Source organism: Jaculus jaculus, chromosome 7 (genome assembly GCF_020740685.1).
Source record: "Jaculus jaculus isolate mJacJac1 chromosome 7, mJacJac1.mat.Y.cur, whole genome shotgun sequence".
Classification (NCBI taxonomy): Eukaryota; Metazoa; Chordata; class Mammalia; order Rodentia; family Dipodidae; genus Jaculus; species Jaculus jaculus.
The window spans coordinates 10,431,961-10,454,663 of record NC_059108.1 but is presented as its reverse complement, the minus strand read 5'-3'; the positions used below and the strand labels follow the sequence as shown (position 1 = coordinate 10,454,663).

Genomic DNA, 22,703 nt, shown 5'->3' with positions numbered 1-22,703 from the left:
GTAAAAATATCCGTTTTTCAAAAAAATTGTTCATTTATGTGTGTTTACACACTTCATCAGCTACAAAGAAACACCAGATGTTTGTGCACTTTTTGTGTCTAGGTTGACACGGGTAAATCAAACCCACACCCCAAGCAAGCACTTAGGTGCTAAACCGTCTTGTTGGCCCAAAAAAATTAGTTCTGACAATTAAAGATAAGCCTATGATATCCAAAAAAGTTCAAATAGATACATCAAATGGAAGCAGGTTTAAAAAAATTCAAAAAAGACACAAAGGTTGTATGTAAATAATGCATTAAAATGACCAACTATTAAGATTCTGTATGTAAAGGAGACAGTAAGTAGCCTAAGTCAGAGTATGGAAAAAACTCATAGGAGAAGCTTCCAGGCTTCCCACGCATGGTCTTCCATGTGCCCCCTTCCAGCTGACTGAAGCCTCTGCCCTGGATCCCCAATGGGCTGCTGTGGAAGACTGTCTAGTCAGTCTAAACACCTGACCTCAACTAAGAAATGATTATCTGCTTTAGTCACTGCACTGAAGATCTATTTATCCCAACAGTTTGACCTCCACTATTACACAAACTGTGGCCCATAGTAACAATGGTTTAAGAGAGTAGCTGGTGACTTAAAAACATTCTCACCAGCTGGGCGTGGTGGCACATGCCTTTGATCCCAGCACTTGGTAGGCAAAGATAGGAGGACTGCCATGAGTTCAAGGCTAACCTGAGAATACACAGTGAATTCCAGGTCAGCCTGAGCTAGAGTGAGACCCTACTTGTTGATCTCTAGTTTTCTCAAAGATAAAACCTATCCTCCAACCTACCCCCAAAGCCAGTTACTAGTTATAGACCAGCACTCTGAAATCTGTATAATCAACCTAAAATGTGAGAAAGCATTTATGAGATTGTGAGGGGAAAAAAATCTTACTTCAGACATATCAATGAGTAAGGGTCTCATAACTGAAGATCTAGTATGAAACACTTTCACAAAACAGTTTATGCATACAGCTCAGGCTTGGCTGGCATTCGCGAGTAGGATGCAAGCCTATGCACACTAGGGATGAGGAAGGGCTACGTCTGTAACCATCACCCATGCTCTCTAAAAGTAGTGTACGTTTAAGATAAAAGAAAACAGTAACTTACACAGTAAGCTAACAATGAAGGTGAAAGTGAAGCAACAGAGGAGCCTACAACCATCCAGGCCACACCTACAGAGCACAGCTCCCAGCTCCACGGCAGTCAACTTAGCCACATATACTGTCTTCACCGCCCAGCTTGGCCGAAAGGTTAAAAGAAATGACCCCTAGAGCTCTCCAGGGAAAGTGGGAGACTGAGATCTAACTCCCTACACTCTAGACTCACAAATGTTCGAGGCATTTATGAGTACACTCACTCTCAGTCTTTTATGCCATCCAGACACTTCAATACATTGCTACACCCAGATTCTAAATTTATACTGCTGAAGCAAAACGACCTTCATCTTCACCTGTGAAACAAAGGTAGACAGGGTGGGTTTTTTTCTGTAATTTATAGTGTGTCAAGGAAGTCTAAATGCCATTTAAAATATTTTGAAAACCTAATGCAAGAACTGTACTCTTCTGTTTGCTGCCTCTCATTGCTATTCTTGACAAAGTTTTTTTTTTTTTTTTTTTTTTTTTGTCTCTATAAATCTGCAGTGGAGTTTTAGACATGGAAGACCTTCAAGTTATTTACTATCACCTTCTCCAATGAATGAAGACTCAAACACAGAATCCAAGGGGTATATGGAAAACTACACAGCTATTTTAGAACTGTTTCTAAAGGCCACATTCATATTTCATACTCAAAGGAAGTAGTTCATTCATATGCAAGAGTTGCAGGAGGCTTTGCTGTAGATGTACGCCACTGAGTGAGTCACCTCTAGTTGAAGGCAAACCCTACCCATTCCCATCTGGACCTCACCCCTTAGTTAAGGGGCAAGCCAGCAATACTGTGCACTTCACACAGGAAACCCAATACTGGAACTCTCCAATCTAACAGGATACATTAACCAGCAGAGTCTTATCTACCAGTAGCTATTTTATCCTTACCTGACACGCTTCCAAGCAGGCTGCAGCAGCCACATCCCCCAACGCGCCATATACGTCTCGCCTCAGTTTCCTGAAATTCCCAACTGGGGCGAAAATACAGCCAGCTTGCATTCCCCACCTGGTTATGGTCCTATAGTTCTACCGCCAGCAACCTTCCCCGGGCATCACAACCTCTGTCTGTATACATGCACGCACACAACACCCCTTCTAGGATGAGTGCACTACTAAGGGCAACAAGAAGTTCCTCTTCTCAAAAACTCTGAAGACCCCTCATTTTAATGACACAGTGGTTAACTTTTAAGTGTATTATTTTTTACTGGAGAAAGTAATCCTCAAACTAGAGAGCCTTGAAAGGTTTGAATGATTCTGTTGATTATACCTGAAAAACAAAGTCGTTACAAAAATACAAACATGCAACTTTATTTAAAATACTTTAAAAGTGCTTATAAGAATGATTTAGTACTTCACAATACCAAGTGACTTTTGGTGCTGTTAAAAGTTTTTAAAGAAACATTTTTGTTCCTCATTTGACTATTATTTAAACATGTAACTTGAACATTTCTAGTTTTTAAAAGTTCTTAAGAATGTGTATTGAATAATTAATCCACTATACTTAAGAAATAGCCATCAATAAAAGTTTATTTCAAAAAATAAAATTTTACCAAATGAGTAAACATTTATTTAGCATTCTGTATACCTAAATTTGTCATGGAAGAAAAATAACCTGGTCATTTCTTAAAGAATTTGAAATTGCCTTGGAAATCTAGATTAATCCCTAAAATAACTGTAAGAATATTTAAATCCTAAGTTATCTATATTAGTATAAGTACAAAATAAGTCAAAGTTGAGTTCAGGCTAAAATATATTCATGAATTCACGGTAAAATTACTTAAATATCTCACAGAATCCATGTAATGGTAGACTACTGAAGTCGTTATAAGGAAACCCTATTTTAGATTACTATCCTATTGAACATGATGAAGTTTAAGAACTAGATAACTTTTCAATAGTCACATCACTTGAGAAACACAAGATAATTAAAATAGCTTAAAAAGTCTTTGTGCCTTGAATGACTTGGACAGCCTGAGATCTATAATGGAAGTTTAAGTGTGAGCTTAGATAGTCTACAAGATCATAGATTCCTCCAAATTGGTAGTTTCCTACTTTCCCAACTGTATGCCATCTGGTTGGGTATCAGTTCAGTTACAGCCAGGAAAACATACCTATCGGTTTAATTTTACCCACAAAATGTTTTCTAGTCTTCATAATTTACAGGAGACACAAGATTTTCAACTGCTATACTTAATATTTTCCCCAGTGTTTCCCAACTCCCCCTGATCTTTCTATCTTAAAAACAGATCAGTTTTATGTGCATATAAAATAGAACAAATTCAAAGAAGAAAGCAACTAAAAAGTTCTCATGTAGAAAGCACTTTGATTTATTCAACTCAACAAAAACAGAAAAATTAGCACTAATGGATGAAAGATACAAGAAGCATGGCTTAGTTCATCATAATACATAGTTCTTATTTTTATTCAAAGTGCTAACATGTAACCTGGGCTACCTTGGTTAGAGACAGAAATTCTTATTACTGTTAAGTGACTAAGCAGAGGTTAGATAACAATTATCAGTGATGCCATGTGTACACAGGAACTCTGAAGCCTCCAGTGTTCACCTAGTTGGATGACCAGAATTAGATTAATACCCAAGTCACCTGCTAGAAAATTTGGATGCATTAAATTTCCATTTCTTCACCTATGACAACTATAGACCTGATCAATCATAGAAGTTAGTTTTCAGCATAGAACTTTATAACGAAAAGGGAGCTTTTGACCCAAACTTTTCAATATTGCAAGACTATCTATTATAATGTCCATGTTTACAAATGTTTCAGTATTTTTGAACAAGATTGATGAGTAAAAATTAATTTCCCTCTTCTCTTTCCCTTACTGTTCTCCCCTATACTTTTCCCAAGACAAAGTCAAATAACGTTAGTAACTCTATCCATCGACTTGGCACTTTCAGAACTGTTGATAAGTAACAACTGTTCACTAACAAAAAGTGATCAAGGATATTTTCCTTGCATTTATTTTCTCATACACATACACACATGCACACAAACTCACAAAAAAATAGTCTATAGGTGTGAATCAATGATAAAATACTTGCCTAGCACATGAGCCCAGGTGTGATCTCAGCAATACAAAAACAAATAAGCAAACAAAACACCTATAATAAATTGGTAGTAAGCCAGGCATGGTGGCACACACCTTTAATCCCAACACTCAGGAGGAAGGCACAGGAAGATCACTGTGAGTTCAAGGCCACCCTAAGACTACATAGTAAATTCCAGGTCAACCTGCACCAAAGCAAAACCCTACCTCAAAAAGAAAAAAAAAAAACCATAAACTGGTAATAAATTAATCAAATTATAATAACCCTTACCACAATAATTTTTTCCTTCAGTCAATCATATGAAATTTACCATAATTACATAAAGCATGCTAAACCAGGCATGGTGGCATACACCTTTATTCCCAGCACTCGGGAGGCAGAGGTAGGAGGATTGCTGCGAGTTCAAGGCCACCTTGAGACTACATAGTAAATTCCAGGTCAGCCTGGGCTAGAGCAAGACCCTACCTAGAAAAATAACAACAACAAAAATGCAGAATAGCCTAAAAACCTGTTCTAGTCTCATTTTGAAAGAAAAAGTAGCTGAAAATGCTGAAATTCCTATGGCTCTTTTTATCATTTTTACATCAAATTTTCAAATTCAAGACCTTTCTCATTCAGCAAAACAAGAGGTCCTCAATTCCCAAGTCCCAGGCTGGCAGGACACGCCACGTGAGGGCCAGAACAATGAACGCCCAGAGCTCATGCTGCTTGTGCACACACTGTGGAGCTGCTCACCAGTTTACGTACGAACACTCGTAGTTTACACGGTATATTAAATAAAAGCACTATTAGAAAAAAAAATTGAAGCCGGGCATGGTGGCGCATGCCTTTAATCCCAGCCCTCGGGAGGCAGAGGTAGGAGGATCGCCGTGAGTTCGAGGCCACCCTGAGACTCCATAGTGAATTCCAGGTCAGCCTGGGCTAGAGTGAGACCCTACCTCGAAAATAAAAAATAAAAAAAAAAAAAAATTGATGAAAAAAAAGTCAGCAAGTAGATAACTTCTTGTGGCACAAAAGACTGAAGCATAAAATATTTCAAACGCTTAGCAGTTATCATTTCCTCTCAAAAAATCCATTCAGAAAAAAATGTGCTAAGCAAAAGTTATTTTAAAGTGTATTCATGGACTCTGTGCTACATACAAGTTGTCTTACTGCAACACTGCGGAGACCTGGATTACGTGAATATGGCCACAACAGTGGCTCTTAACTGTTTGAAGGCTGTGAAGCTCTGAGGAGGATGAAATCCGTGGCCAAGGAAAACTGCCAATTTACAAATAAAAAAATGAGTAGAATTGTAGGGTTCTAAAAGAGAATTAATGTCCAAACTATGCCTTAAGAAATCATAAAAAACAATACGGCTATTGTTCCTAATACAACACATCCTTGAGTCTCAAATTACAACGGAGTAATAGCTAGGCTTGTAAGTCAATAGAAACTAAAACATCACATATTCTATCACTTTTAATTTCTTCTAATTAGATATGCGTAAGTTCAAATAACTATATTACATAAAGTTTTAATCCTTGCATTGAAACATAAAAATGGAAACATACATTTAAAAAATATTTTTACTATTGTCTATTTGCAGTGGGGGAGATAGGGAATCTGGGCAGGCCAGGGCCTCCTGCCACTCCAGATGCATATGCCACTTTGTGTATCTGGCTTTATGTGGGTACTAGAGAACTGAACCTGGGCCATCAGGCTTTGCAAGTAAACACCTTTAACCTCTGAGTCATATCTCTAGCCCTGATTTATATTTTTTAAGTGATCAAAAATTTCAAAGAAAAAGCTGGCCGTGGTGGTTCACGCCTTTAATCCAGGACTCAGGAGGCAGAGGTAGCTGGACTGCTGTGAGTCTGAGGACAGCACAGGACTACAGAGGGAGTTCCAGGTCAGCCTGGGCTAAAGGTGAGATCTTAAACCAAAACCAAAACCAAAATAAAATAATAATTTGACACATTTCAAAGGCAACAACTTTAAAACAATGAATGACTACAATTTATCAATAGGTCATATATACCTACAATAGACAAAAAGAGTTACAGACAAATCAGATCAGTGGTAAAGCAGGGAAGTAAACTTTATCCTCTTATACTATTAAAAACTCAGATGGAAAAGTCAGAGACTCCACCAAATCTTAAAAATGCATATTTGTAAGAACTAACGGAAGACTGAAGAGATAAAATGGCTTTATGAAGGCAAGGCAAACAAGTTTCTTTTCTCATCTCCAGGTAACTAAGCCAATATGCCAAGCACCACCACCAGCAGCAGTAGCAGCAGCGGCCTCGGAAGCAGTGTAACAAGTACGAGCAGAGCAGACAATGCAAAGCAGTCACCATCCCAGCATTTTCAGAAATGGTTTAATTTAGTGAGAATAAATGCTTTGGGAATAATGGCTGAAAAAAAAAAAAAAAAACTTCAAGAAACCATTTAACTTGATCGACTGACCTATTTCTAATGGCTCCACAGAATGATTATCTTCCCCATTAAAAAGCAAGTAGAGTACCACTCTAATGGTAAGCACAGGCAAATGCTAACCCTAAATTAACTTCAAACTACGTCACAATACTCAGTTGGGACCACTGAAACACCAACCTATAAACCACGTAATGCTTACTGAAAAGCTTAAATATCATCAAGTAGTAATGGTTATTTTTAAACTAAATGCTTTCAAAATCTAAAATTCTGTTATTTAAATGTGAAATGTCTGCCCTAGACTTCTGTGTTGAACACATGGCTGTAATATGGTAGGGCTGTGAGGAAAGGATGAGGAACCTTGTCTTACTGGAGAGCGGGGATCAATGGGGTGGCTTTCATAGGCCAGCACTGTTTCGTGTTCACACACTCTGCTTCCTGACCGTGGATGTCACTGACCCTGTAATTGTAAGCTAAAACAAAGCCTTCTCGCTGGGTGAAGTGGTAACACATGTCTGTAATCTCTCAGTATTTGGAAGGTGGAGACAGGAGACAGTTCAAAATCATCCTTGGCTACAGAGCTAGTTTGGAGGCCATCCTGGGCTTCCATACTTTGTTGTCTTTTTAAAAGAACAAAACAAAAATAACTTCCTCCCTTAGGTTGTTTCTTGTCAGGTATTTTGACACAGCAATGAGAAGAGTTATGACCACACCATGTAATACTTCCCCTGTTATTTAGAAAGGCTCTTCTGGTGGGCTGAGGGTATAACACTGGTAGAGTACACATTTAACACGTAAGGCACCCTCGTTTTCATCCACCACGTTGCTTAAAGTGAAAACCTTTAAAGTAGTCAAATCAAATATGTGAACAAAATAGTTATTTTTGATATGAGTCAAAGAACTTTCTTAGTTGGATCTCATTACTATGGATGCTTCATAAAATACAATGGTAAATGACGGAGCTACGGAGAAATGTGGACAATCTTCATGAAACTTTTGACATGTAGCTGACACGTAGACTACGCTTCTGTAAACAAAGGAAACATATCTCACTGAAAGAAAAATCATGCTAATGTATTTACTTCCAAGTAAAACTTAGGCCTCCAGAGATACTCAATTCTGACAATGCTTTCTAGGGAAGAAAAGAAAGTTCACTAATTGATCTGATAGAACTACAGGAAAAGAAATGGGAAGGAGACAAGTGAGAGAAGGAAGGTCAGAAGAGAGGGAAAAGCCAGTGAGGATGCAAGGGAGGCACTAATCAAAGTCCCTGGCAACATAAGGTTGTTTCTCCACCAAAAGCTCTCAGCTAGCCTGATGCCGACAGGCGATGACAGAGGCTTCTTGAAAAATGTTACCTGCATTTTCTCTCCTTCCTCTTCTTGATTTAGTATCAAAATCAAGATTTCTCTTACTTATTGAACTAAGCTATAAAATTAGTAATATTTCAAGAATAAAGACTTTCCACATTATTTTAGTATATGTAGATTTCATTTTGTTTCTATCTTTAAAAATGTGCCAGATTAAGTGATACACAACTTACTCAGCACTTACTATGAGTACACTATAATTTTGTCTGCCTGTCAAGGCACACAGCAATAGGGATGGGTGATGACATTTTAAATATTTTTACTTTAAAATTATTATTATAGAATAGATAAAAATTTTCATGAATTTTTAGAGTAAAAAAGTAGGGCTCAAACCAGGTATGGTGAGGCATGCCTTTAATCCCAGCACTTGGGAGGCAGAGGAAGGAGATCACCCTAAGCTCAAGGCCACCCTGAGACTACATAGTGAAACCCTACTTCAAAAAACCAAACACTGGGGCTCAAGGAAACATAGGTCTTTTAAAGGGTTACTCTGAACTATGCCTCAAAACCACTTGGAAGAATGATAGTTTCCCCTACTGCAATGATTTCGGACACAGTGAACAAATTTCCTACTATTTAAATCTCAACAGTACAACTAAAATTTATTGTAACATTAATTTTTAAGAAAATTAATACAAAAGAACTTTAGACTAAAAAGAATTTCAATTTCATTTTGTGCTTTTAAAAATAATTATATTCCTATTCAAATTTTACTTAACAATTCTCAATTATGGATTTGGTCTGTGGCACCATAACTAGAACATAAAACTCATAATTTGTTAAAAATGTATCATTAAAGTATACAGTTTCAGTTATGATAAATTTCAGAAATAACATAGCGCTTACAAATCTGACACCTGGAACTCACTGAAAGAGTCACTCAACTTACCTGGTGCTAATCCAGCTGTAGCAGGGCTTCCCAGGGATGGGTGAGAGAAAACTTGAGAGAAGGCAGACATATTTGACTGGGACACGTTACTCAGCCTAGAGGTTGATCCTCCTTTAGGAATAAACTCGCTTGCAGTAGGATTTGGTGTCTATTTAAAAATCAAATATAGTAAGTTAACACACTTTAGGCCCCTAAAAGACATTTGTCCCTGTTAGTATTATTCTCCTCATTACCTTATTTAATGAGTAAACTATTTTATTGAAATGGTTTACAATAGTTTTACTTTCCATATTTTGGTGTATTATAGTTAAATTTCTTAATGGGTACTTAACCATCAAATGAGGATTTTACTTTTTCATATGTAGAATTTTAACTGCAGTAATGTAAACTCTGCATGCATCATTTGCAGACCATTCTACTGCATTTTAGAGAACTGGGGGACTGAGACTACCTCAACACTGAGCAGTAAGTTTCAAATTTAATGTCTTTAAGCCACTTCCCATGATAAAACTCAAAGCTACCTTTCTTCCAAAATTAATCAGTTCCTTGTTTTAAAGACAAACAGTTCCCCAATATGGTGCTACAAAATTAGGTAGAAAGAAAAAACTTAAAAGCAAGGTAAACATAGAAAGATTCAAGTATAAAACTGTAAGAAAATTTAATTAAGAGGCCAATTGCCTAGTGCATGTGATTTTTATATCAACAGTATCTAACTTCAATGGACAGCATTCATACTTGATTTTCACAGTGTATTCTGACATGACAAATATATCTTACTTCTGGACTCTAATGATATCATTCATACACTAAATTCATAAAAGCCTATTTTTGTCCATGTGGAATTCCCATGGAAGGCAGAAAATATAAAGGACTAATTACTACACAGTCTAAGATAACATTCCTTTTTGATATGAATGGCATTTTAAGCTGACAATTGGGAGTTCAGAATACTGTATTTGGAAGATAAGATAATCTAATCATAAAACCTAAAAAATAATATTACCAGTTGCCAACCAAATAAAATATGGAAGAAATGTTCAACTAAGGCTTAACATTTACCAGAAATACAGAATAATTTCTTTTAGTACCACATCTAAGACATGAAATTCTATAAAATAATCAGATCTTAGTCAAAATACATTTTCTGGAGAGAAAAAAATCTTTTAAAAGCTTTCAAGTCCTAACTTTTTCCAAAAGCAATAGCATATTCCTTAGATGGACTGCCTAATGGTTTCTGGACTCGCCAACAAGCCCTTGCATTCCACGCCTGTACTTACTTCCTAGTTATAAGGAAGCAAGTGGCTACCAGCAGAATGGTGAGTAGTCAGACCTAGTGCGTATCAGTTAACCCGAAAGTCTATCTCAGAAGATGAAGGTCAAAACAAAAACAAAAGCCACCAGGTATCTTACAAGTCTAAAATACCTACAGGAAATAGGACTTTAAAACTACAAGATTATTGGAAGACAACAAAACTAAACAAGGAAAACCCTATGAACATGTGCTGTATTCCTGAGAAATAAATACTATGTTTCATATATACACTATACAACTACACTCAAATAACAGACTATCCCATGTCAAAGCTGAATTTGTCCTACTTAAGTTTATTTAACTTTACTCTGAAAGCCTCCACCCCCACCCCCCCCCACACGCCAAGGAAGTGTTTCACTCTAGGGCAGGCTGAGCTGGAACATGCTATATACTTCCAGGCTGGCCTCAAAATCAGAGTGATCCTCCTACCTGCCTCCCAAATGCTGGAATTACAGGCATGCACCACAACACCCAGCTCCAAAACAATTTTTTTTTAAATAAAGTTTCTCTTTTTAATATATTTGTAAGCAGAGAAGGAGGGAGGAAAGTGGTAGGAACAGACTGAATGGGTACACCCAGCCTCTAGCCACTGCATACACCCCTTTGTACATCTGGTTTTATGTGGGTTCTGGGGAATTGAACTCAGGTCATTAGGTTTTGAAGGCAAGCACCTTAACCACTGCCTATTTTTAAGGGACCCTGTAGCAAAGGGAAAGGAAAAGCCCTTTATACTTTTATTTTTTCCTCTGAGGTAGGGTCTTGCTCTGGCCCAGAATGGCCTTGAACTCATGGCGATCCTCCTACCTCTGCCTCCCAAGTGCTGGGATTAAAGTCGTGCGCCACCACGGACGGCTCCATTGTACTTTTAACAAATCATATGTAAACTGCCATAACTGATGTTAAATAACCTCCAGATTACAAGTTATTAAATTACTGTAACTTAAAGTACTACAGATTAAATAACCACAAATGTCAAAAATCTAACCAACAATCAGCAGAAAATAAGAGGCGAATAGAAGAGCATAAAATCCTTTCTGGAGTGGGTGCTTTAGAATTTGTTTTGTTCAGCTGTGAGTAGCTGAGATCAAAGATAAAAGGATTTAAACAGAAAATATGTATCAGATTTAAAAAAAACCCTAGAAATAGTAGTACTACTATTAATAGATAATGCACTATAGCCAGATCAGAGAGCAATCATATTCTTTAATCCTAACTCAAAATATTGACATTGATGATAAAATTATTTAAAGTAACTATAATAAAAAAGCATTCTTAAAAATTCTTTAACTTAGGGGCTGGAGAGATGGCTTAGTGGTTAAGCACTTGCCTGTGAAGCTAAGGACCCCAGTTCGAGGTTCAATTACCCAGTACCCATGTAAGCCAGATACACAAGGTGGCACATGTACCTGGAGTTTGTTCTCAGTGGCTGGAGGGCCTGGCACACCCATTCTCTTTCTACGTATCTGCCTCTTTCTCTCCCTGTTGCTCTCAAAGAAATAAATAAATAATAAAATTTTCTTTAACTTAAGAAAATTTCTTTAACTTGTTGGGGAGATAGCTCAGTGGCTAAAGGCGCTTGTGGCTTATAAAGCCTGCCACCGGGGTTTGACCCCTAGTGCACACATAATGCCAAATGCACAAAGTGGTCCATGTGTCTGGAGTCTGTTGACAGTGGCAAGAGGCCAAGGCACACCATTTTCTGTCTCTTTCTGCTCATAGATAAATATATATCTTAAATTCTTTAACATTTCTACTTTAAAATGCAAGTAGGTTTTATTAAAACAGTGAAAAATATTAACAAAATAGCATACAGGGATATATCTTTTACGTATTAAGAATAAAAATTTTTAATGCAGCATTAAAATGAAAAATTTGTTCAGAAAATAAGTTTTCTTTTTCTCTTTGGTTTTTCGACGTAGGGTTTCACTCTAGCCCAGGCTGACCTGGAATTCACTATGGTATCTCAGGGTGGCCTCAAACTCATGGCAATCCTCCTACCTCTGCCTCCTGAGAGCTGGGATTAAAGAAAGGTGTGTGCCACCATGACCAGCTTACAAAATAAAGCTTTTTATTTGAGATTTAGAAAGTAAAACTATTCTCCCACACCCTACTTACAGGGGATAAGATCTAGTGCCTTAGACATGCTAGGCAAGTGCTCTACCACTTAGTAAAATCTCCAGTCCAAGTTGAGGTTTTATCAAGGAAAAAGACTAAATGACTTGAGTTATACAAATTATTCACCTAACATGGAAAACAATAATGTGTGGTAGTAATAACAAAAAACAACAGCAGCAAAATTTTATGGTTTTTACCCTATGAGTTTATAAAGTTCCCTTTCTGGACTGAGACATACTTGCCCTAAATGTACAAGATTCCATCCTTAACAACATAAAATAAATCGAATAATAAATAAGCCCTTCATCACTACCTAGATGTTTCCTGTATTATATTTTTATTTCTACAAAATATCCAAGTGGTAAATTTCTACCCATAATTTAAAATTTTTATTTGTTTTAATTTATTTATTTGCAGGCAGAAAGAGAGAGAGGAGAGACAGAGAAAGAATGGGCGCACCAGGGCTTCCAGCCACTGCAAACGAACTCCAGATGCATACACCCCCTCGTGCATCTGGCTAACGTGGGTCCTGGGGAGTCGAGCCTTGAACCGGGGTCCTTAGGCTTCACAGGCAAGTGCTTAACAGCTAAGCCATCTCTCCAGCCCTCTACCCATAATTTTAAATCTAATCATTATTCATATCTTAAGCAATTCTAAATTGCCCTTTTAAAATTAGCATTCCAGTTAAATAATACTTTTTGAGAATTGCCAATGAATTCTCAAATACAGCTTTATGTTCATATATCTTAAATTCACCATGCAATTTTTAAAAATACTTTATTTATTTATTTGCATGGAGAGGAAGAGAAGAGAGAATATGAAAGAACACACCACTACTGGCCTCTAGCCACTGCAAACAAACTCCAGACACATGTGCCACTTTGTGCATCTGGCTTTACATGGGTACTAGGGAATCAAACCCAGGTTGTTAGGCTTTACAGACAAGCACCTTAACCACGGAGCAATCTCTTCAGCCCCACCATGCAATTCTGGGGCAAAAAGCTATCCACTGATTCTCATATAGTAAGTTCTCCAAAATGACACCATCTCCCAACATTTGGTTATAATTCCATCTGACCATAAACATATTAAATCAAGAGTCCTGACTTTCATTTTAAAGTGTTGTCGCATTATAGCTTGAATGAGATTTTACTATAGATATCCCACCAAACTCAACTGATAACTGCTTTTCTTTTTGTAAAAAAAAAAAAAATTTATTTATAAGAGACAGAAAGGGAGAGACAAAGAAAGAGGGAGAGAGAGAGAATGGGCACGCCAGGGCCTCCAGCCATTGCAAACGAGCTCCAGACACATGCGCAACCATGTGCATATGGCTTACATGGGACCTGGAAATCAAACCTGGGTCTTGAGGCTGCGTAGGCATGTGCCTTAACCACTAAGCCATCTCTCCAGCCTGATAACTGCTTTTCTAGAAATGTGTAATAAGTATTTTCTGATCAGACTTTTAACACAAGTTTAATATAATTGTTATGATAGTATTTGATATAAATTGTAATTTTTAAAGGAAAATCAGTATTTCATATCCAGATGGACTAACTAAAAGCAGAATACCAAACAAAACATGACAGCTGTAAGTAAGGGATGAGTGTAAGCAGTACAGTAACATACAGTACAACCACGAGAATGCTTTCATTACACAGAAAGATACAGGTTAATATTGATTGGGAAAAAGAATAAAAGATACAGCAAAATATTTTGTCTCAAAAGTGTCAAAAGTAGGGCTGGAGAGATGGCTTAGCGGTTAAGCACTTGCCTGTGAAGCCTAAGGACCCTGGTTTGAGGCTCGATTCCCCAGGACCCACATTACCCAGATGCACAAGGGGCGCACACTTCTGGAGTTCGTCTGCAGTGGCTGGAGGCCCTGGTGGGTTCATTCTCTCTCCCCTCCCCATCTTTCTCTGTCACTCTCAAATAAATAAAACAAAAATTTTTAATGGCAAAAGTAAAAAGAAAAAAGTCATCTCACAGTGAAGATTAATGAGAAACTACTAGTATTTTTAAGTATTGTTCAGGATTTTCTAATTACATTGAAAACTCATTAACTCATGATAGCTTCCATGGTATACAGCCTCTCTGCTTTCCCTACCCTGATATATCAACAGCAGGATTGCTTCTACTCTAATGCTCTGATGACTTAATACCTTCATTTACACAGAAGTGACATACAATAAGCTTCACGTACTTTGGTAACTCTGGAACTAGGTATACAATCATACAACCACTACCTAAACCAACTGAATTAATGTACCATCATGTTAAGCCTTCATGGCCCTCTCTTAAAACTCAGAACCCTGCTTCTACCCTAACCAGCAACTTTCTACTCCCATCAATTCTCCAGAAAACTGTTAATAAGCTTTCTGTCACAACAGAATAGAGTGACTCTTGTAGGATATTGTATAAATGAATTATATAATTTTTTGGTTGAATTCACTTGGGATTAATCTACATCAATGCTTCTACAATATTTGTTTTTAATGTTGAAGAATTATATGTATAATATATAATATTATATATATATGAACGTACAATACCACAATTTCTTTGTTCTTTTATTCACTGGACATTCTGACTGTTACAGTTTTGAGTTATTAAAAATAAGATGCACCTACACAATCATGTATAAGTCTCTTTTTAAATTTTTTTTGTTCATTTTTATTTATTTGAGTGAGAGAAAAAGAGGTAGACAGAGAGGGAGAGAGAGAATGGATATGCCAGGGCCTCCAGCTGCTGCAAACACGTACAACCCCCTTGTGCATCTGGCTAACACGGGTCCTGGGGAATTGAGCCTCGAACTGGAGTCCTTAGGCTTCACAGGCAAACGCTTAACCACTAAGCCATCTCTCCAGCCCATGTATAAGTCTTTGTATGCACACATTTCATCAGCCAGCAGTGAATGGTCTGGGTACATGGTGTTTTTATATAAACTTGTAGGAAACTGTCAGCACTGTTCCAAAATGACAGCCCTATTTACATATGTGCTGGACATGTGACCAAGATGCTTCCTGTCTTTGGGAACAGTTGCTGTGCTTTTCATTTCAGATAGTCCAGAAGGTACAAATGCTATCTTGCTGCAGTCTAAACTTATATGTCCCATTCATTCTTTCTCCCCCTTCTTGAAGTGTCTATTCATCTTCTGACCATTTTAACTGAGCATGCAATTTTGACAGTACGTATTCTGGATAAAAGTCACAGATAGTTCACATATATTTTCTTGCTGGCTAGGATTTGACTGCATTCTCTTTCCAAGAGCCTATGTCCTTTCTTATGGGACACGAGTCTAAGAAACATTTTTCTAATCTAACCAGCAGTATTTACTTTCTGTAAGTTATAGTGTTACATGTAAGTCTATGGTCCATAGTTATTTTTTTAATTAAATTTTATTTTTTTGAGAGGGAGGGATAGAATATGAACCACACTCTATTCCCCCAGTTCTTAAGATTGAAACTATTACTGCAGATTTAGGAATCTTTCATTTTTTTGAAGTATGTGTGAATGTGTTTGTGTGGGGGTAAAAACGTGTGCATTTGGAGGCCAGAGGGCCTCCTCAGATGTCAATTCCTCAGTAATACAATCCATCTTATTTTTTCTCCTTTCTTCTTTTCTTTCTTTAAGGTAAGGTCTCACTGGGCTAGAACTCACCAATCAGGGTAGACTATCTGGCCATCCAGTTCCAAGGATCCACCTACCTTCACCTCTCCAGCTCTGGGATCACAAGGACACGCCACCATGCCCGGCATTTTAAAGTAGGCTTTAAACACTGAACTCATGTCCTCACACGTGTGAGACATGGAATTTACAAACTGCACTATCTCCTTACCCCAGTCTTTACTATGTATTATTTGGTGCTATAAATTCCCCTATTATTACTTAGTGGCATCCCGTAACTTTTGATGTTTACATTTTTTTTCTATTCAAAATACTATTTTTTTTAATGCGAGAGAATTGGTGCACTAGGGCCTCCAGACACTGCAATTGAACTCCAGACGTGTGTGTTCCCTTGTGCGCATGTGACACTGCACGCTTGTGTCACTGTGTGTTTAGCTTATGTGGAACCAGCACAATTGAACATGAGCCTTAGGCTTCGCCAGCAAGCGCCTTAACCACTAAGCCATCTCTCCATCCCCAATTTTAATTTGTATTTCTACTTAACCCCTAAGTAACTTAAAATCTTTTCTAAATACATCAAGATTCTTAAAAAAAAAAAAAAACCTTTGAGTTGTTGAATTCTACTTTGTGGTCAAAGTGTATTTTGTAGGATTGTTTCATGAGCAAGCTACCCTGTCTTGGTCTGGGAGATCGTGGGCTTATCTGGCTGCTGAGCAATGCACTCTACAAATGCCAATTACATGTTCACATTTTACAGTTCTCACATCTCCTTGTTGATTTTTCTTTCCCTCTTTTTCTTTTTTAAAAAATGTTTGGCCTAGTGAGATGGCTTAGCAGTTAAGGTGCTTGCCTGCAAAGCCAAAGGAACCCAGTTCAATTTCCCAGGACCCACATGAAGCCAGATTCACAAGGGGGCATATGCATCTACTTTGCTTGCAGTGGCTGGAGGCCCTGGCACAGTCATTATCTCTCTGCCTTTCTCTCTCCCCCGCCCTCTCAAACAAACAAACATTTAAAATGTTCCCTCCCATGTCTTCTAGTTTTTTTTCCTTTTTCTTTTAAATTTTTATTTTTCAAGGGAGGGTTTTGCCCTAGCCCAGGCTTACTTGGAATACACTATGTAGTTTCATGGTGGCCTCAAACTCATGGCACTCCTCCTACCTCTGCCTCCCAAGTACTGGAATTAAAGGCATGAGCCACGATGTCTGCCTTTCATTTTTTTCTTTCTTTCTTTTTGGATATTCTAATTTTATTTATTTGTAAGCAAAAGGAAACAGAGAGAAGACACACACACACACACACACACACACACACACACACACACACACACGGAGAATGAATGAATATATGAATGAGAAAGGGCATGCCAGGGCCTCTAGCTGCTGCAAACAAACTGCAGGTGCATGTGCCACATTGTGAATCTGACTGCAGGTGGTACCGGGGAATCAAACCTGGGTTATTAGGCTTTGCAGGCAAGGGCCTTAACCACTGAGCTATTTCCCCAGCTCTCTATTCCTGTCTTAAAATGTCTGTCGTCGTTTATTTCTTTGTTTTTCTTTTTTAAAAAAAATAAATTATTTATTTGCAAGCTGAGAGAGATAGAGAAGAGACATAGAAGTGAATGGGTGTGCCAGGGCCTCTAGCCACTGCAAACTAACTCCAGATGCATGCACCACTGTGCATCTAGATTTACGTAAGCACTGGGGAATGGAACCAGGGTCCTTATGCTTTATAGACAAGCACCTTAAACTGCTGAGCCATCTCTCCAGCTCATCTCCATAACTTTTTACTAGCCTTTTGCTTCATATACATTAAAGCCAGTATTATTTAGATGAACATTTAAAAAAGGCAGGTCCATCCTCTTGATGCTATACTCTTTATTCCTGACTGGATTTTCTAGTTGGCAGACTAGTTTGCTCCACAGAATATATGAGCATCCAGTTTTCATTAGTACAACTCCTAACATACTTGTCTAAAGTGAGTTCCTTGTTAGCATCTGAGAGTTTAATCATGCACTTTTTTTTTTTTTTTTTTTTTGAGGTAAGGTCTCACTCTGGTCCAGGCTGACCTGGAATTAACTCTGTAGTCTCAGGGTGGCCTTGAACTCATGGCGATCCTCCTGCCTCTGCCTCCCAAGTGCTGGGATTAAAGGCGTGCACCACCACACCCGGCTCCATGCTTTTTTTTTTTTTTTTTTTTTTTTTTTTTTGGTTTTTTGAGGTAGGGTCTCACTCTGGCTCAGGCTGACCTGGAATTCACTATGTAGTCTCAGGGTGGCCTCGAACTCACGGTGATCCTCCTACCTCTGCCTCCCAGGTGCTGGGATTAAAGGCCTGTGCCACCACACCCGGCTCCATGCACATTTTTTAATCTAGTCACTATCACTGTGATGTTTAAATCCATTATCTTGTTTTTTGTCCCATCAGATCAATCTCTAATTAACCAAACATTTTTATGATTTCATTGTATCTCAACTTAACAGGTAAAACTGTTTATTATAATTATTGCTTTAGATTATAAAATACCTATCTTTAGTTCATATCACCAAGTGCTTTAAACCTGTTAGGTGAGCCGTACCAAAACACCAAGTATTAGGCTGGTGAGATGGCTTAGTAGTTAAGGTGCTTGTCTACAAAGCCAAAGGAGCCAGGTTCGATTCCCCAGGACCCAGATAAGCCAGATCGTTTGCAGAGGCTGGGGCCCTGGAGGTTCCAGTCTTTCTCTCTCTCTCTTTTAATTTTATATTTATAAAATATTAAAAAATAATTAAAGAAAACACCAAACATTAAACAAGAGAAACCATGTTATACACTAGAACTCCAAGATCAAGGAGGCAGCCACAGGGACTCTTCTTGAGGCTCTCCTAGACTATAGACCGGTGCTTCGGCAGGCTTAGGGCCCATCCTGGTGACCTCACTTATCTCTGTCAAGTTCTCACTGCCAAGTGCAGTCACGTGAGGGTGGGGGCACAGCTAACATGTATGAATGGATGGGGGCATAAGAGATGCACAAGGTGGTGCATGCACCTGGAATTCATCTGAAGCGGATGGAGGACCTGGGCACCCATTCTGTCTCTCTTCTATCTCCCTGCTTGAAAATAAACAAGTAGTAGTACTTTTTTATTATGCAAATATTTAGTATGGAGTAGTAGTATTAAAAAAATCTTACCCATTCTCTAGTTTTTATACCCATATGTCTCTCTTCAGCAACTCCAATTACAAGCTCACAATTTTTCCTCTATTTTGGTCTTTTGGGAAATTTTCATTATTATGCCTTTAAGTTCACTCCTTTTCTGCAAAATTTAATCTGTCACTATTTCCATCCAATCTATTCTTCATCTTAGGTACTATAGATAACTGCAGCTGTATAACTTAATGTATCTTCCATATCTATTGCAAATGTTGAACCATTCCTCTCTACAGGTCTCACTTTCTTGCTTCTTCTCAAATCTATGTGACATCCTAAACATTTCTTAAGTTCAACTATTTTGTTACTGTCAGCACCTACCATCTCCACCGGGGGTCACTGTAACAATGCCCTAACTGACTAACATGACTTCACTTTTTTCTGAGTTCAATTCTCAATTCCAGTCCTGAGAGGAAGACGATGAAAGCAGAAAAGTGAAAAGCAAAGAGAAAGATATGCAAGGGAAAGAGGGCAGAAAAGGAGCTTTGGGGACTTTGCAGGGTGAGATCTAATGACAGTGACCAGGTCAACACTGCAAAAACACAGTACTGCTGGTGATATCAGTTGGAGGTGGGAAGAGCCTTGCCTACCATGCACAGGCTCTGGGTTCAGTTCTCAGCATAGAGAATGGGAGGGAGAAAAATGTTCCTGTTAATCTTTATCTTATCTATTTATCTTTTTACAAAGCCAGAGACTCCAACCCTTATCCATCCTATTTTTTTCCTCTTTTGAGGACGAAAGAGCATAGTTGAGATGAATGTTAAAAGGTTCGTATCCAAAGTTAGCATACACTTGTGTGTGTCTGTGTCCTAGCAAGAATAGAGAGTGGCGAATTACTCAGGAAGGTAGCAGAAGGAATAGTAATATTAGCTGAGAAATGTATGGCTAGGGAAACTGTTTGCCTTGCTGAAATAATCTAAAAAGTTATATAAAGATGAGACTCAGGGATATTAAGAGCAATCCTATTCAGGGCAGTGTGATGCAGAGGAATGCAGTCAGGTAGAAAGGAAAAGTCAAATGGCTACCAGAGCCTCTGAGCTTTACACTTTTCAAAAACTGTTTAACTTAGGGATGAAAGTCATGCTCAACCCTGGCTTCTTTTCAATGATCTTAAGGGGAAGTATCACACACCAGCAGAAAGCAATCCACTACAATGGAGCAAGACAAACATTATGAATAGCTCAGCATAAAATAATTCTCTGCATAAAACAGCTTGAAGGTATAAATTTACAAAGATATTTGTTAGCTCATCTTTCACTTGCAGAAACTGCTCATATTATCAACACTTCTAGAAAACTCCTGGTGTCAGTGGAGGCTTCTTCAGTGCAGTTTGATAATATGAGTCAGACTGCGAAAGAGCACATCCATAAACAGACTTAACCTCAGTAGAAAGTTGACACAGTGGAAAAGGTTAGAAAGCTTAGCCCAGTGTTTATGACGACTTTTTGTTTGTGGTTTTTTGAGACTGAGTCTACTGTAGCCTGAGCTGGCCTCAAACTTGTGACATGACTGAAGCCGGTCTTGAACTCCTGATTCTTAAGATTACTCCACTTCTACCACCCAATTCCTGGGATGATACCACCACATCTAGTCTTTAGAAGTTTTTTATTCAGATGGGCTTGATGGCACACGCCTTTAATCCCAGCATTTGGGAGGCAGAGGTAGGAGGATTGCGGTGAGTTCGAGGACACCCTCAGATTACATAGTGAATTCCAGGTCAGCCTGGGCTAGAGTGAACCCTTTCCTGGCAGAGGTGGGGGAGGTGTTTTTGTATTCATTTGCAAATGTGTGTGTGCCTGCGCACCAGGGTCTATTGCTAGACCAGCACCAGAAGCATGTGCCACTTTTGGCATCCAGCTTTACATAGATGCTGGGGATTGAATCTAAAGCTGAGAGACTTTGAAAGAAAAGGCCTTGAACAGTTGAACCGTTTGCCCACTCTTATGTATTTTTAAATATTTTAAAATGGGGAGGGGCTGGAGAAACAGCTTAGCAGTTCAGGTGCTTGCCTGCAAAGCCTACGGGCCCATGTTCGACTCCCACATTAGCCAGACGCACAAAGGTGAGGCTAGCACAAGGCCACACGTGCCCATGAGGTGGCGCAAGCGTCTGGAGTTTGACTGCAGTTCCTAAGACCCTGGCGAAATTCTCTGTCTCCATTAAAAAGAAAAAGAAAAAGAAAGAAAGAGGGAACAGCCCACCCCACGTAAGCCAGGTGGACAACGTAGCACCTGCATCTGGAGCATATCTGCAGTAGCTAGGGGCCCTGGAGAGCACGCACACTCTCTGCCTCTCTCAAATCAATCAACATTTTTCAAAATTAAAAACAATTAAGCTGGGAGTGGTGGCACCTGCCTTTCATCCCAGCACTCAGGAGACAGAGGTAGGAGGATCGCCATGAGTTTGAGGCCATCCTGAGACTCCATAGTGAATTCCAGGTCAGCCTGGGCTAGAGTGAGACCTTCCCTGGTGGGTGGTGGGGGGGGATTACATGTGGCTGGAGAGACAACTCAGCTTTGACTTTGAAGTACTTGTTTGCAAAGCCTGACAACCTGGGTTCAAATCCCCAGTACCCATGTAAATCCAGATGCACAAAGTGGTGCATATGTCTGGAATCTGCTTGCAGTGCAGGAGATCTTAGTGCACCCATCCATTCCCTCTCCTCTCTTCCTCTCTCTCAGCTTGAAAACAAATAAAACTACTTAAAAAAAAATCATACTCAACGAACTCATAGGACCACAGAAAGACAAACGCACATGGCTTCATTCATCTGCAGTTCCTAACCTAGGCCAACTTGAGTTGCTGACATACCTGATAGGCAATTCAAGGCCAAGACAATTGGGATGGAAGGGTTTGGGGGAGGGTGGAGGAAAACAAACACAAAACTAAATCTAAAATGAACTGGTACCATAGAAATCTTTATCCCTTAAGATACAGCCCTCAACAGGGGTAAGGGGGGAGCACCTGGAAAGTAGGGCCCTGGAGAGGGTGGGATAAAGCCTAACCTTGACTTTTTTCTTTTCTTTCTTTCTTGCTTTTTTTTTTTTTTTTTTTTTTTTTTCTCTGGCTTGTAACTCCCAGTACCAGAAATCGGAGAGACTTACAAGTTTCCCAAAACAAAACATGTTTCTGTCAAAGCACTTGATTCCCTGCTTGAAGCAGAAGGTAAGACCCTATTGCTGAAAACACCATATGCTGCTTACATAGAACATGGAGAAATCTGGCTGGCATCCAGAAGACAGCCAATCCCCAGACAGTTAGCCCATCTAGTGCTGGAAAGCACGACATGAGCTCCTGGGGGAAAGTGACCAACAACGGTCTGCACAACCAGAGGTCTGAGCTCCTCAGAAGCAGACACCTGAGACGATGTGCCCACCAGTGCAACAGTGACACAGCCTTGGTGGGTAACCAGTAGCTTTCTGATTGGCTAAGAGAAATGCTCAGTGTAAAATAATCTTTAGCTGGAATTGGGAACCAGATCAGAATCCTATGAGGCAAGGATTATACTCTCCAGAGTCAAGCTCTCACTAGTCTTTGACTAAAAG

At 38.9% G+C, this 22,703-nt stretch overlaps 1 protein-coding gene across 3 annotated transcripts in view; it reads right to left on the bottom strand.

Moving 5' to 3' along the window:
• The window catches only part of Pan3 (poly(A) specific ribonuclease subunit PAN3), a 150,726-nt gene that overhangs the window by 63,960 nt on the left and 64,063 nt on the right, over nt 1-22,703 (bottom strand). For 2 of the 3 annotated variants that reach the window (XM_004659981.2, XM_004659982.2), the window contains one exon: nt 8,919-9,066. In XM_004659981.2, coding sequence (XP_004660038.2) covers nt 8,919-9,066 — 148 coding nt within the window. Of the gene's footprint in view, nt 1-8,918; nt 9,067-22,703 lie in introns of those variants that run through there. The other variant, XM_045154421.1, reaches the window with a different exon arrangement.